Source organism: Abrus precatorius, unplaced genomic scaffold (assembly GCF_003935025.1).
Source record: "Abrus precatorius isolate BTA unplaced genomic scaffold, Abrus_2018 Scaffold7, whole genome shotgun sequence".
Lineage (NCBI taxonomy): Eukaryota > Viridiplantae > Streptophyta > Magnoliopsida > Fabales > Fabaceae > Abrus > Abrus precatorius.
The window spans coordinates 11547354-11562250 of record NW_020874417.1 but is presented as its reverse complement, the minus strand read 5'-3'; the positions used below and the strand labels follow the sequence as shown (position 1 = coordinate 11562250).

General features: G+C 32.1%; 1 protein-coding gene across 4 annotated transcripts; it reads left to right on the top strand.

Moving 5' to 3' along the window:
- Window positions 1-1067: 1067 nt before the first annotated feature.
- Window positions 1068-14259, top strand: LOC113872780 (pentatricopeptide repeat-containing protein At2g37320-like). 4 transcript variants are annotated; one of them, XM_027510597.1, is made up of 3 exons: window positions 11324-11377; window positions 13305-13516; window positions 13619-14259. In XM_027510597.1, the coding sequence occupies exons 2-3, from the start codon at window positions 13357-13359 to the stop codon at window positions 14005-14007; spliced, it is 549 nt and encodes a 182-aa protein (XP_027366398.1). In that variant the 5' UTR covers window positions 11324-11377; window positions 13305-13356; the 3' UTR covers window positions 14008-14259. The 4 variants fall into 4 exon arrangements, with proteins under 4 accessions (XP_027366397.1, XP_027366395.1, XP_027366396.1 ...); XM_027510596.1 differs by lacking the exon at window positions 11324-11377 and adding an exon at window positions 1068-1219 and having other exon boundaries at window positions 13305-14155; XM_027510594.1 differs by lacking the exon at window positions 11324-11377 and adding an exon at window positions 1068-1219 and having other exon boundaries at window positions 12544-14155.
- The last annotated feature ends 638 nt before the right edge of the window (window positions 14260-14897 follow it).

The window sequence follows — 14897 nt, the reverse complement described above, 5'->3', positions numbered from 1 at the left end:
ATTTGATTAAAAAAAATCAAACTCTAATGTACTGTCCAAGAGCTTGAGGAGGTTTGGATATTAGTAGTAAAAATAAATGAAAATCCAATAAAAATGAGGTGTCTGAAAATATTTTTAGGGAAAGAGTTGTAAGCACCTTAATAACATGCAATTAATAGTATAACATGAAAGATTAATCGATTAAACGGTTGACATGTTGGTCAATCTAAGGAAAAATGTAAGCCTTGTTATGATAAATTTTGTCATAATAATGTTTTGATAACAACTATTTTAGTATTGCAGTATTAAAAGATTTTTAAAAGTTTTTAAATAAAATATAAAAAAAAAGCATTTTGTGTTTTCACATTTGAGCTTAGTTTAGAAAATTTTTCTATAAAAAAACATTTTTTTACCTTTTTTTTATTATTATTATCAACCTTTATATTATTATTAAGAGTTTTCTATTTAAGAAGTTAAATATTATTAAAGCAGTTTGTCATGTATTATTTCAGGATGAAAATTATACCAAAATAATGTATGAATTCACTCTTTCTTTTAGTAATAGACTTTTTTGTTACCCATATTTTTATTAATTTTATTATAAATTTTAAATATTAAAGTTATTACTTAAATTTTCTTCATTCCTTTATATAAATTTTTATATTTTTTTGTGAATATCTATTTTTACATTTACTAAAATTATCTTATTTTTTCTATTTTTTTAATTTAAAGTTTACTTTTAACAATTTTATCTCTATATATTGATTATTCACATTGAACTAATTTTTTTACTGTACAATAAAATTATTATTTTAAACTAAATTATATTTTAAAATTATTTAATTTTATTAGATCTTTATCATTTTATATATATTATTTATAATTATAGAATTAAGTGAAAATTATTTTTTAAAAATTATTATTTAAAATAATTTTATTATATATAATTATTTATAAAATTATAAAATTTAATTATATGTATATTTATTTTTTTAAAAATAAATGGATATTACATGGCCTACTAAATTAATGTTAAAAAGTTAATACTACAAAGGCAAAAAATGGGCCAACTCCAAGGCCGAATTCAAAATAAAAAAAAAAAAAGAAATGTGAGAAGACAGGTTGTGACAGGCGATGAAGGGAGTGGCGTTAACTCTGAGAACGAGAACAAAGAAAAAGAAGGCGAGGGATGCGTTTCTGTTCTACTTCATGATCCGATCTTGTGTTGAATGTGGTTTGGGTATGTTCCCATTCTTTCTACATAATCATATGCACCTCTTGCAATTTGAATTACCAAAAATCCCTCTTTATTTCACGGCTGCATTTGTCGGTGATCCTTTGTGACTCGACAACTAAATACGAATGAAATCAATGAGATTTTGGTACCTTCATTTTATGAGAGGAATTTTTTATTATCAATAATAAAGGGTCCTTGATTTTAAATTCCTAAAATACTTAATTAATTTTTTCTCTTTTTTTTTTTGGTCAGCTTTTTCGTTTTCGAATTTGGTGTTTTATGTTTGAGTGTGATATTCTGTGGTCATGCTTGTTACAGTTTTAGATGCTTTCGTGGTACTGTTTTGGTGTAATTTGTTGTGGCAGAATGCGCATTTTATTCATGGGAAATTATTTGCCTTTTACATGTGTGGAATAGGGCTGTGTTTATGACCTCACTTTTGGTAACTTTGTATATTGTTCTTTCAGTGTGTTTTGGAGGATGCATTTTTCCTGGTTTCTCTTTAAAAAATAAATTATTCTTCTAAATAACAAATTTGAAATTTGAAATGAACCTTTTATGATTTGATTGTAGTACATTTATGTGAGAGACGATGTCAAGTAGAGAATCATCAGAACTGTTGACTTTCTGAGTGAAAGGAAGGGGATAAGGGTCAGGGATGGGAGAGAAACAATGACTTCCTGTGAAGAGTTTGAATGTCTCTCCACCCTTCTTACTCATTGAGGAACAATACACTTTACCACCGGTGATGTATGCCTTTCACAACCAACCTTCTAAAGTACTTTCTCTAATACAAAAGCTATCTAAAGTTTGGTGGTAAACAATGAAAACTAGTGTTTTCAGTTAATCAAATGGAAAAGCACATGCACAGCACAGCCATCTGGCTCCTACTTTTTATGTATTTCTTACCTATTCCATAACAACTTAAGTAGTTGAATCAATGATGGTTTATGGGGAATAAGTTGTTAACATGATTGTTATCATGGCATTATAGTACATGAAGGCATGGTGTTGTTGGGTGAGGACAGGTTTCTGTTACATAGTATGTCTTGGGTAAGTGTGGTTCTTGGTTGGTTGTTTTGTTATTGTGACGGGAATGAATATTGGTGCGTATTGCTAGGTGCTCTACCTCCAATACATAATACCTTGGATTGCACTTGCACCTTATCAAATGAGTCACCAAACAACAGCATCTAAACCTAACCATCAAAGCATGCAATCTAAAACAAAGAAGGGGTATTAAAAGGAAAAAATGAAAGATGGTTTGAAAGGAAACTGCATTTGAGAGTCAATCTGTGCATTGCACAATCAATATACCATCTAGATTTTTACCAATGGGTGGTTGGTTCAAGTGATATATTCTTGATTTCTCATAAGCAAAGTCTTAGGTCCATGCCTTGTGTATGGATAAAAACCCCTTGGCCCCAACATGTTGTGGATGTTTTTGGCTTGATAAGGATTGCCTCTATAAAGGATAACTATGGTCTAGGAAAAAAAAAAAAACATCTAGAGCTTTAACAACCTTCAGCCCAAACCTGTTTCATCAACCCCTGCATATGGTTTGTCCTTTATCATCCGGTATAAAAGAAACTAATTCATGCTCCCCGACAATTAGCCCCTATATCATTTATTTCCTGCAAGGACAAGGTGGGTAAGCTTGATAGGCAATTAGTCTTACTCTTGGATAATCCATAGCTATTTTGTCTTGGGTTGTATCACAGAGATGTGAAAAAAAAAAAAAAGAAGTAGATGAATAGAAATGGCAGTTTGATTTGACTGAAAACATTATTTTTCAATGTTAACCAAACTTAAGGGGGTTAGGTGTTTGTGACAGGTCTATATTACAAGGGGTAAAATCTATTTTCCCTTATAAATTGATTCCTGCTTGTCAACTTCCTCTTGGGAGCCTAACACTCTTTCAATGGTTCATTTTATTTGTAAGAATCAACTTTAATGACCTGTTACTAGTAAAAAGACCTTATAGAACTCTTAACCCAGATAATTGCAAGGTATGCTATTTATAATTTTGATATTCATAGCTATTTGTTCTTTGTTTCCATGTCTCTTGGAACTCATAATGTAAGCTGCATATTGTTTATGAGTTAGGAAACTGAGTAAGACCCTCAACTTTCCCATTTGTTATAGAAGGGTTTTAATGAGAAAAATGAGAGCATATTTTTGTGGGGATATGCTTTTTTTTTTTTTTTGCCATAGTTTGGTCCTTGCAAACAAAAAAAGTTTAAGTTTGAGGTTAATTTTGTTTGCTGTGGGATATAAGTCTTCATGATTTAGTTAAAACTCATCATTTTCTTTTTTTTCCCATATACATAGATGTCGTATTTCTTCATTTCAATTCCATCCCATTTCTAGACACAACCATAGTCTCCATCGTTTATGCATGGGTATTACTCCTAAGCATGTGTAGTGATGCTGTGTCCTTGTTGGGTACCTATAGTTCCGCACCAAGTATTCACTTACCACTAATGTATAAATCAGTCCATGTATAACACCAATTTTATTGATAAGTTGTTTGGTTTTTTACTAAATGCGACTAACTACTAATTTACTTCTTTTAAAACTTGTGCCTTCATAAAATATTTCTGCTTGCTCAAGTTAGAACATATGAAAATTGTATTTCGATTATGATTTTAATTATTTTTTTTACGCTTTTATTTTTCTAATTTTCTATATGATATATCCTGTGTATTCTCCCAGTTTTGTATCTTAGTTTTAGAAGTTTTGTCAAACCCTACAAATCTATACCCATGCCCATATAATGTTATCAATGGCGGATGGCGGGTCATGGCAGAAACCTAAAAAAATGCCATAAAGTTATGGCAGCCGCCATGGCGGGTTATGATGGATTTATGGCGGATATAATAAAATATATAAAAAATATTATCGGTCACAGGAAATGATAGAATAAAATTAATTCAAAATATATGTAGCATAACTTACAATCCAAAACATAATTCAATACTAAATATGCAGCCATCAAATATTAAGTTAACAATAAAAATAAAGATTATCAATCTAATTTAGTCGTCTTCTTCAACTCTAATGTAATCATCTTCTTTCTCATCCACCAAACCGTATCCTTCCTCCTCTTCTCCCTCAGATTCTAGAAGATTAATTTCATCTTCTGTTTCTTCCGATATCTCTTCAATGAATGAGCATATTTCCATCTTGGGTCAGATCGATTAGAAGCTCTTGAAAAATTTGACAAAGATTCTTGTTGAGCCATGTTAAGAGAAGTTGGAATAAAGATAAATTCTATTTTTTTTATTTTTTTTTGAGGAAAAACAGAGGAAAAACAAACATGTGGAAGCTGCAAAAGTTGAAAGATGGAAAGGGTAAAACTGAAATGAGAAAAATAAAGAAAAAACAGCAAGAGAAAGGGAAAAACAAGAAAAAAATTACTACCAAAAAAAAAATGGGATCGCCAAAGATGGAGGATCAGTCACTGGAAATGGAGGATAAGGTCGCCAAAGATAGAGAAGTCGGAGGAGATGGAGAATAGAACAATGGCACCCAGCAAAATAAATAACAAATCAAAGAAGAGAGATATTTGACATGAGTGCAGAACGACATCGAAGAAGATGAGTGCAAAACAAAGTCGGAGACGAGCAAAAATGAGAAAGATCAGAGAAGAAAGAGATCTGAGATGAGGGAGAACGGTTTTTGAGTGACGAAGAGGGACTTACCTTAGGTTTTCCTACGCAGGTCAGCCTCTGAACTGAGTCTGATTTAGGCCCAATCATGCAAACCGTCATTTTTCAAAGTTTTCCGCCATGGTTGCCGTTACATGTGCGTAATGGCCGTCATGGCGCCGCCACGCAAAAACGCCATAAAATGGAAGCGGTGTAACGACGCCATGGTGCCTCCATGCAGTGTTGTTAAATGGCGGATTGCAATGGCGGTTTTTAATCCCACCGTTACACCTCTTCTGTTTTATGACGTTTTTGCGTGGCAGCCATTATGCGCATGGCAATAATGGCGGCTATGACGGAAAACCTTGAAAAATGGCAGTTTGCGTGTTTTGGGCCCAAACCCAACCCGGTTCAGAAGCTGACCCCGCGCAAGAAAACCTAAGGTAAGTCTCTCTTCATCACTCAAAAACCCTTCCCCCCTCATCTCAAATCTTTCTCATCTCTGCTCATCTCCGACTTCGTTCTGCACTCTTCTCAGATCTCTCTTCTTTGATCTATTATTTGTTCTGCTGAGTGCCACTACTCTGTTCTTCATCTCCGGTGACTTCTCCATCTCCAGCAACCTCAACTTCCATTTCTGGCGACTGGTCCTCCATCTCCAGAAACTTCAACTTCTATTTCTAGCAACTAGTCCTCCAAATGAGCGAAGGGAGCCACCCCAAATCAAAGACACAGACGGCCCACTAAAAGAGAAAGAGAGAGATGGATATTGGAGAAGATAGCTCGAACAGAAGTGGAGAAAGAAAAAATGGTTAGGGAAGTAGTGTGATAAGACTATTTTACCGTTAAAAAAAACTTAAAACATAGGGCAAAAAGGGAAAACTAAATTTTTTTAAAAGGAAAAAGTCTTTTTACTCTTATAAAACCCTAAAAACTATGGGACACAAGAAAAAACATTTGTATTGGAACCCTAAACAGAATGGCGGAAGAAAAGATAAATAAAAAAAGATAACATAACAAAAAATTTAAAAATATTTATTTTGTATTGAATTATGGGTAATGCTACTTGTGTTTTGAGTTAATTTTTTTTTTCTATAATTTCTTATTACCTATATATAATATTTTTTATATATTTATTATAGCCGCCATAATTTTATGGCAGTTTTTTGAGTTTCTGCCATGACCCGAGATCCGCCATTGATAAATGATGATGATGATGCAACTCTAGGTATTTTCAATTGGTGGAGCAAAGCTTAAAGAATATATTTTTGAAGCTTTTCAGCAACATATCACTAGAGGCTGACTATAGTTTTTATGTAATTTATACTTCTAAGTTTTCAATTAAAATTTTTGCAGTCAATTTGAAGTACGGAGTTTTAAATTGTGATTTTGGATGTATTTGCAACCACTGTAAAGTCACATATCCTGCAATTGTCTTCAATTTCTATTATAGATATAGAAAAGAGAAGAGGTTTTTGAATATTGTTGTCTATTGTCTTTGACCCAAAAGTCTGAATTTATACAAATGTATAAGGATCTATATTAATTACAGAATATTTCCTAATAAATGTAATCCTGATATTACATTCCTAATTACAGTATTAAACGTAATCCTGATATTATGTTCCTAATTACTATATTTAGATATCAACACTCCCGTGAAGGTAGAGCATATATATTATATGCATCAAGCTTGTTACAAATATATTTCACCCATGTGTTGGTGAACAAATTAACCAACTGGTCATTGGAGCTAACAAAACTTGTTGCAATTTCTCTTGAGAGAACCTTTTTTCTCTAATCAAATGACAATTAATCTATGTGTTTGGTTTGTTTATGAAAAATTAGATTAGATGCTATATGTAGTGTAGCCTGATTATCTCAAATCAACTTCATCTTATCAACGTCTTTTATTTTAAGTTGTAGGAGTTATTGTTTCAACCAAACAAGTTCACATGTAACCACAGCCACAGCACGATATTCTGCCTCTACATTGGATTTGGCAATAGTGCATTCCTTTCTTGCTCCGTCATGAGATTAAGTTCCCTCCTTCAAAATATATTATCCAAACGAAGATCTTTTATCTAGTGGTGATTCATCCTAATCAGCATCAGAGTAGCCTACAATTGCAGCATTTCCCTTGTTTTGGTAAAGTAATCCTTTGTCTGGTGCACTTTTCATGTATCTGAGAATGCAGACAACTACACTCTAATGATAATTCACAAGGAGTATTTGAAAGCTGACTAACTGCACTCAAAGTGAAAATATCAAGTACATATTTGCGTTGATTAACGGAAATCCCATGGTTGGATTAGGCAACTTCAATTTCCAAGAAATATTTAAGAGAACCTAAATTCTATGTTTGAAAATAATGGAATAAGTGTTGTTTGAGTTTCTGAATGTCCACACTATCATTGTTAGAAATGACAATGTCACCTACATATATTACTAAGTAGATATGGTATAGGATGATGAGTGAAGGAAGAAGATAGAATGATCTGCCTCATAGCAAGTCTGTCATATTGTTGTAAGACATGGACTAAAGTAGTTGAACCAAGCACGTGGAGATTGCTGAAGTAGATGCTTCGTGTGTAGTGAAGCCAAGAAGCTGATCCATATAAACTTCTTGTAACTCTTCGTGAAGAAAAGTATTCTTGATATTTAATTGATGAAGGAGTCATTGATGAATGGAAGCAAGAGCTAAAAAGAGACTAACAAAAGCAATCATGCCATGGAAGAGAAAGTATTTCCATAGTCAAGACCAAATATGTGAGTGTTGCTCTTGGCCACTAATCTTGCTTTTAAGCGATCTACCTCTCCATCATGTCCAATGTTGACATATATCCACCGGCATCCAACAGTAGTCTTACCTGGAGGGAGGGAAACTAAATCTCAAGTGCCATTAGAATGTAAGGCAACAGTTTTATCCCCAATTACTTGTCTCCATCCTGGATCAGACAAGACCCATTTGTATTCTGAGGTATAGACATAGAATCCAAAGAGGAAACAAAAGCAGAACAGGAAAGAGATATGCAATTATAATTCAAGTGACAAACATAAATAGGATTAGGATTAGGATTAGGATTATGAGAGGACATCTTTACGCAAAGCAAGGAGTTGTTCAGGAGATAGAAACATAGAAACGGTTGAAGTAGTAGATGAATTTGGAGGATTAAGCTTCAATTGTTGTAACTTAGAATTTGTGCTATTCCTCCTATGGTAGGATAGAAGAGGAGGAGGAGGAGAGAGAATGGGAGCTGGAACAGATTGAGGAAAAGAGAAAAAAAAAAAAAAAACTCCAAGTGGTCAACAGAACAAAAAGAGGGGAGAAGAAGGGATGACTCTCAAAGAACCTGACGTCTGCAAAAACAAGGTAGCAATGGATGTTAGAAGAAGTGTTTGAATATTGTTGTCTCTTGTTTATTGCATTTGACCCACAAGTCTAAATTATACAAGTGGACAAGGATCTATATTAATTATAAAATATTTTGATAATAAATGTAATCTTGATATTATGTTCTTAATCACTGTATTAAACATAATTATGATATTAAGCTCCTAATTACTGAATCTACATATCAACAATAGCAATGCGATGTCAGCTACAACCTATAACCTTGGTCTCAGATCCTCTATTGCAGTTATTTTTATCAGCAAAGAAGTATTATTGAAAGGGAGCACAAGGGGTTCTCCAATCCTCTATACAAGAGCAATTATCCAATCCTACTATTGCATTATTTAACCAAAATGTTTAAAACTTTAATTTCCATGCCAACCATTGATGAAAGGGAAAAGTGCAAAGATTAACATATCATCTAAAAAAGATATTACACATGTTCTGTCTGATGCTGCATATCAGAAGTACTGCAGACAAATTCGATGGGATCCATTTTATTGAAGTTGGTAATCTACTAAAGGCTACACTCTAGGATTTAGGACAGACTTAGAATGAAATGCATCAATTTAGTGGTTACGTAAATTAGCCTCCTATTACATTAGCAAATGCTGATTGAACATTTTGCCCTACTTAATTTCCTCTGCTATAATTTATCTGACTTTGTTTCTTTCATAAACGTTGTCAGGGATGAACAATACTTGTCATTGGGAAGATGCATGGATTCTCCACTGTTGATGGTTTTGTGGAGATAAGTGACTGTCTGGCAGAGATGATTAAATACCTGGCTAATGAACCGTCTGTTGGTCTTTTCTTTATCCAACAGCACACTCAAAATGCAGTGCCGAATATCATCGAACTAAAGAACGATGTTATTGAGAAGTCTCATGAAACAACATTGCACACACAAGATTTGGAGGACTCTGTCACAGTAGTGAGATCAATGAATGAGTGTGGATTTCCCATAGCTGATGAGATGATTGGAGACATAAAAAAATCCTTGGTAACTATGACATCAAAGCAACCGAAAAGAGGGCTAATTCATCGGTCGGCATCAAATTTTCAGACTGAGAGAAGTAGATCATGGGGCAACTCAGCAGTATATGCCCAGGAGGGTAGTGAAAAAATGAGTAACTATTTTTCTAGTGTTTTTAAGTTCTCAAAGCAGAAGACCAACAATTCCAAGTCGCCAAACCTTGATTCTGCGGTATCAGTAAATTCCAAGAGTGAGATGCCACAGCCATACCGTAATGCGCCGCCGTCGGACCCATCAGCAAACACTGCTGCATCTTCACAGGGAATGGAAGAGGACAAACAACAGCCACAGTCAAGCCAAGTTGAAGATGAATCTCAACCTGAACTAAGTGATACTAGTGATATGGGGAATAAGTTATTGTCAGTATCAGAAAAATATGATGACTTCAAAGCTAGCAAACAAGCTGAGCTGGAGGAGTGGCTTGAAGGAACAAGCAATCATGAGGATAATTGCCTACCTGGTGATGAGAAAAGGCTTTAGTTTTTTTGCTAACGCTTGGATACAATACTTCACCCTGTATATAATTTGTGTAATATCCAATTAATTTTTTCTAGTTAACTATTATAAAGTAAGATATTTTGTAATGCTGTCAATTGTACTTTGAATAACTATGAAACCGTCTGGAGTTGATAAGATTCAGCAATCCGTCTGCGTGGAATGATAAAACTTCGATTTTTCCTTTGTAAAATGTGATTATACAATTATATGTGCTTTTTCTGGTTTAAATTATTTTTAGTCAATCAAGTTTTATTATTAAATTAAGTAAATTTAGTTTCTTTGTCAATTTTTCCACTTGAAAGCTTTAAATTATCATTTTTATACTCAAAATCTTTACAAAATGAATTAAATAAATTGTACTATACTTTTTTATGTTTTAAATACCATCTATCAAAATATCATCTTTAATTGAAATAAACTTGTAGCGTACTTCAAGTTTACCATAAATCTTGAATATTTTAATAGTAAAAAAATTGAGGGATTTAAGTTAAAAATTAATAGAAAAATTAAATTTGTTTAATTGTAAAAATAAGATTTAATCAGTTAAAAAAGTTTAAGAAATTAAAATTGTTTATAATGTAAATTAAAGAGACAAAAAAAAATATCAAACACTATTATTCTAGATTATGAAAGTAGCTTCCTTCTAAATACCTACAATATTTTTCTAGTTATTATTATTTTGTTTGTAGCTATGAGGACTCCTTTTAATAAGAAATTTGGTATGATTATTTTTTGTTTATGTAATAGCTTAGAGGATGACTTACTATAAATTTATATCATAAAATAATATATCATGGAAGCATTTCAAGTGAGAGGTGAGAGTGATTAATAACGGCGATTGACAAGAAACAAAAGAAAATAAATAGTAGAATAACAACATTAAATTTAAACTCTTTATTTTAATTTAATGGTCATTATTAATATCTTTCACCTTTTATAATAATAAATTTTTCTTACTTGAAATGCTTCTATATATTATAATTATTAAAATTATCTTAATAAAGTAATTTAAAATATTATATACATTTTTATTTTTAAAGAATAAAATTATGAAATAAACAAAAAAAATAATATTAAAATAATACAAGAAAAACTATAAATTATAGTAATATAACTATTTTTATACAAAAGATATCTTTAGTTGATAATAACTATTTTTAATCTTTTTCTGATAATAATGTTATTGAAATACGTAAAAAAAATTCTAACATATTATTTTTCATAGTAATATAATATAAGTGTTAATAAATATAATTGTTAACGGTAACAACGAGAATTAAATTTAAAATTTTGTTTAAGTATAAGTAAAAAAAAATTATAATAATAAAAAAAATAGTGTCTAACAATTATTTTTTATTTTATTTGGAGTTAATTTTTAAAAAGAAAAAGTTTATCGGACAATAACTACTTAAAAAAATTTAAATTAAAAATCAACCTTTATTATTATTTTTCCTTTACCATCCATTTGAAGTCACTTCTTCTTCTTTTCTAGGACACTTGCAAATAGAAGGCTTGTGGATTGACGTGGTATCCAAGTAATAGATAAGGGGACAGTCCCAAAACCGCTTTTCACCCGCTGTCAGGTGCGCCATTTCTTTTCCAATTCCTTTCTCGCTGCTTTGCATTCCTCATTTTCATTGTTTTCTGTTCATTTTCATGTCTTTTTCGATCTTGTTAAACTTCTCCCTCATTAGGGTTTTCACCTTAGAAGTAGCTTTATACTCCTAAAGAGGACCTCAGAAAGATTTTTTATTTTTTATTTTTTATTTTTTTGTTTGAGGAACTGTAAATAAGATTTAGTATACTATATTTTGCGTCGCCAATCTCGTCTTCTAACTTCAAATCGTTCTGTCTTCAAATTTAGTTTTTGAATTCTCTCTTCCATTCAGAGTTTGAATTAATGAAAATTCCAATAAATGTTATATCCTGTAAAGAAAAAAAATTATTACTCTAGGTTAGAGATATTGGATTCTGTTTGGAAAGAATCAATGGAATAAAGGAGGTCGGGCAATATTAGGATTTCGTAGTTGTGGTTGAAAGGAGGGTTAACCAGATAATTTTCCGCCAAAACCTCGAGTTTCTCATTGAGTTAAAATTCAAAAGAAAAGTGTGTGCGCCCCTATATATATATATATTAACAGTTTAGGAAAAAATAATTTAAAAATATATGCCGTTGAGATTTGAAACGAAAAAATTAAAATAAAAATTTAAAAAATCTTCATATATATATATATATATATATATATATATATATTTAAATAAATTAATAATTTAAGAATTTGAAAGTAAAAGTGCTAATAATGATGAAACTACATACCAAAGAAGAAAAAAGTATGATAATAAAAATACATATATTAAAAACTGAACAATCAGAATCATAATATAAAATTTATTATTTAGATCCTATTGTTGAAAGGCAAATTGATTAGTGGGTTTTTTTCCCTCTAACCCATATGGGTCAGGGTTAGGACGTGTCTGAGCTGGTCTGGCGATTTGATAGCTCTACTGTTTTTCAGATATAGTTGCTCAAATGTGTAGACATCAAGGCGATTGGTTGGTTTTCTGGATTTTGAGATCATTTTGCTTGCCAATGATCTCATGTGCCCAGACTTTAGTTGTTAGAATTCAATGTTAGTGTTACAAAATCCCTGCGAGACATTTGTTTATTAACATTCAGCACACGATTGAGGTTTACACAATGTGGTATGGTGCATTTCCTAAACGTTACTTTGCTGATGCTTTGATGCAGAAATTCTTTGGCAAAACATGTGTAGTCGATTACCTTAGGAAGCATTCTAAAAATGCAAGTACCTGCACAGCACTGGAGTCCGTAAGCAGTATGAATACATTAATGGGGAAGCCAACTAAGTTTTTTCTTTGTACTGCACTTAGTTCTAGTGCAAAAACCATGAATTGGCATTTGGGTATTCAAATACATGCTTATATGATTCGATCTGGATATGAAGATAATTTGTTCCTTAGTAGTGCACTTGTTGATTTCTATGCAAAATGTTTCGCTATTGTGGATGCAAAGAAGGTATTTAGTGGCATGAAAGTACATGATCAGGTGTCATGGACTTCACTTATTGCCGGATTCTCAATGAATGGACAAGGAAGAGATGCCTTCTTGTTATTCAAAGAGATGTTATGCACCCCAATTAAGCCTAATTGTTTTACCTTTGCTAGTGTCATTAGTTCCTGTGTGGGGCATAATGGGACCCTTAAAAATTGTTCAAGTCTTCATGGTCATGTCATCAAAAGGGGATTTGATGCTAACAATTTTGTGGTCAGCTCATTAGTTGATTGTTATGCGAATTGGGAACAAATTAATGATTCTGTATTATTATTTGATGAAACTAGTGAGAAGGATACTGTTGTATACAATTCTATGATCTCTGGATATTCTCAAAATTTGTACAGTGAAGATGCACTGAAACTATTTGTAGAAATGAGGAAAAAGAATCTGAGTCCTACTGATCATACTTTATGTACTGTGTTAAATGCTTGCAGCATCCTTGCATTGCTCTTCCAAGGAAGACAAATACACTCTGTTGTTATTAAAATGGGTTCTGAAAGGAACGTGTTTGTGGCCAGTGCTTTGATTGATATGTATTCAAAGGGTGGCGATATTGATGAGGCCCGATGTGTGTTAGATCAGACTTCTAGGAAGAATAATGTGTTGTGGACATCCATGATCATGGGCTATGCACAATGTGGGAGAGGTTCAGAAGCTTTGGAACTTTTTGATTGTTTATTGACCAAGAAAGAGTTTAGTCCTGATAATATCTGCTTTACTGCTGTCTTAACAGCTTGTAATCATGCAGGATTTCTTGACAAAGGAGTGGAATACTTTAATAAAATGAGAACAAGTTATGGCTTGTCTCCTGATATAGATCAATATGCTTGCTTGATTGATCTTTATGCTAGAAATGGAAATCTAAGAAAGGCAAGGGATCTAATGGAAGAAATGCCCTATGATCCGAATTATGTTATATGGAGTTCCTTCTTGAGTTCTTGTAAGATTTATGGAGATATAGAACTTGGGAGGGAGGCTGCTGATCAGCTCATTAAGATGGAACCGTGTAATGCAGCACCATATTTAACACTAGCACATATCTATGCCAGAAAAGGTTTATGGAACGAAGTAGCTGAAGTCAGAAGGCTTATGCAACAAAGGAGAATAAGAAAATTTGTAGGATGGAGTTGGGGTTAGATAAGCAGATTCATGTCTTTGCAGTTGATGATGTAACTCATCAACAATCAAATGAAATTTACATCAAGTTTGACAAGATTTTTTAGGGAATTGTAGAAGCATCATCTTATGTAACAAAGGATAGCTACATTTCAAGCATAGATTTACTTGCTTCAAATATGTATATCCCAATTTACAATGAAAGACTTGGATACTTCTAAGCCGTTAATCATTGCACACTGATCTACAACACCAGGTGGAATTTCACTTTGTGAAAAATTTCCTACTTCCAACTCCTTTTTGTGTACCTGTGAAATTTCACAAATCTCAAATACTTGTTCAATCTATTGTTTTACTTCTACAGTCAAAGGTGGGTTGTACACATGCATTAATGTTCCAAACAGTGTGAACACTTAATTTTGTACAGTTCTATATAAACAAAAATTTAAATTAATATATATACATAATAAAATAATAAATATAAATAATAAGAATAAAATAAATATAATAATAAAAACAAAAACAAGAATGAAAACAAAGAAAAATAGAAAAAATAAAATAAAATTGCTTGAGCGAATTTTGAGTGGCTCAAACTAATTTTCATTTGTTTGCATTTTAAATTTTGCGTAAGTGTGTTTTATTTTTCTTAAGCTAATTTTATCTTGTTTAAGTAATTATGTATTTACTCTTTTTTGGTTAAACGGACTTTTACATGTGTAAAAGAATTTGATCTCTTGAGGGAAGTATTAACAAATTCATTTTTTCCACTCTTCTCGACATTCATACATATACACCAAAATCTTTTCTCACTAGCATTCTTGAGAATTACCTTCATCTTCGCTGGCCATCACACATTCTTCTTGGTTACTAAGATAATGGAGTTTGGGTTCATATATTTTTTTCCGCTTCAC

Bases quoted from the DNA above. Each gene is read 5' to 3' on its own strand.
- LOC113872780 (XM_027510595.1), top strand. From the start codon at position 12,634: ATGAATACATTAATGGGGAAGCCAACTAAGTTTTTTCTTTGTACTGCA.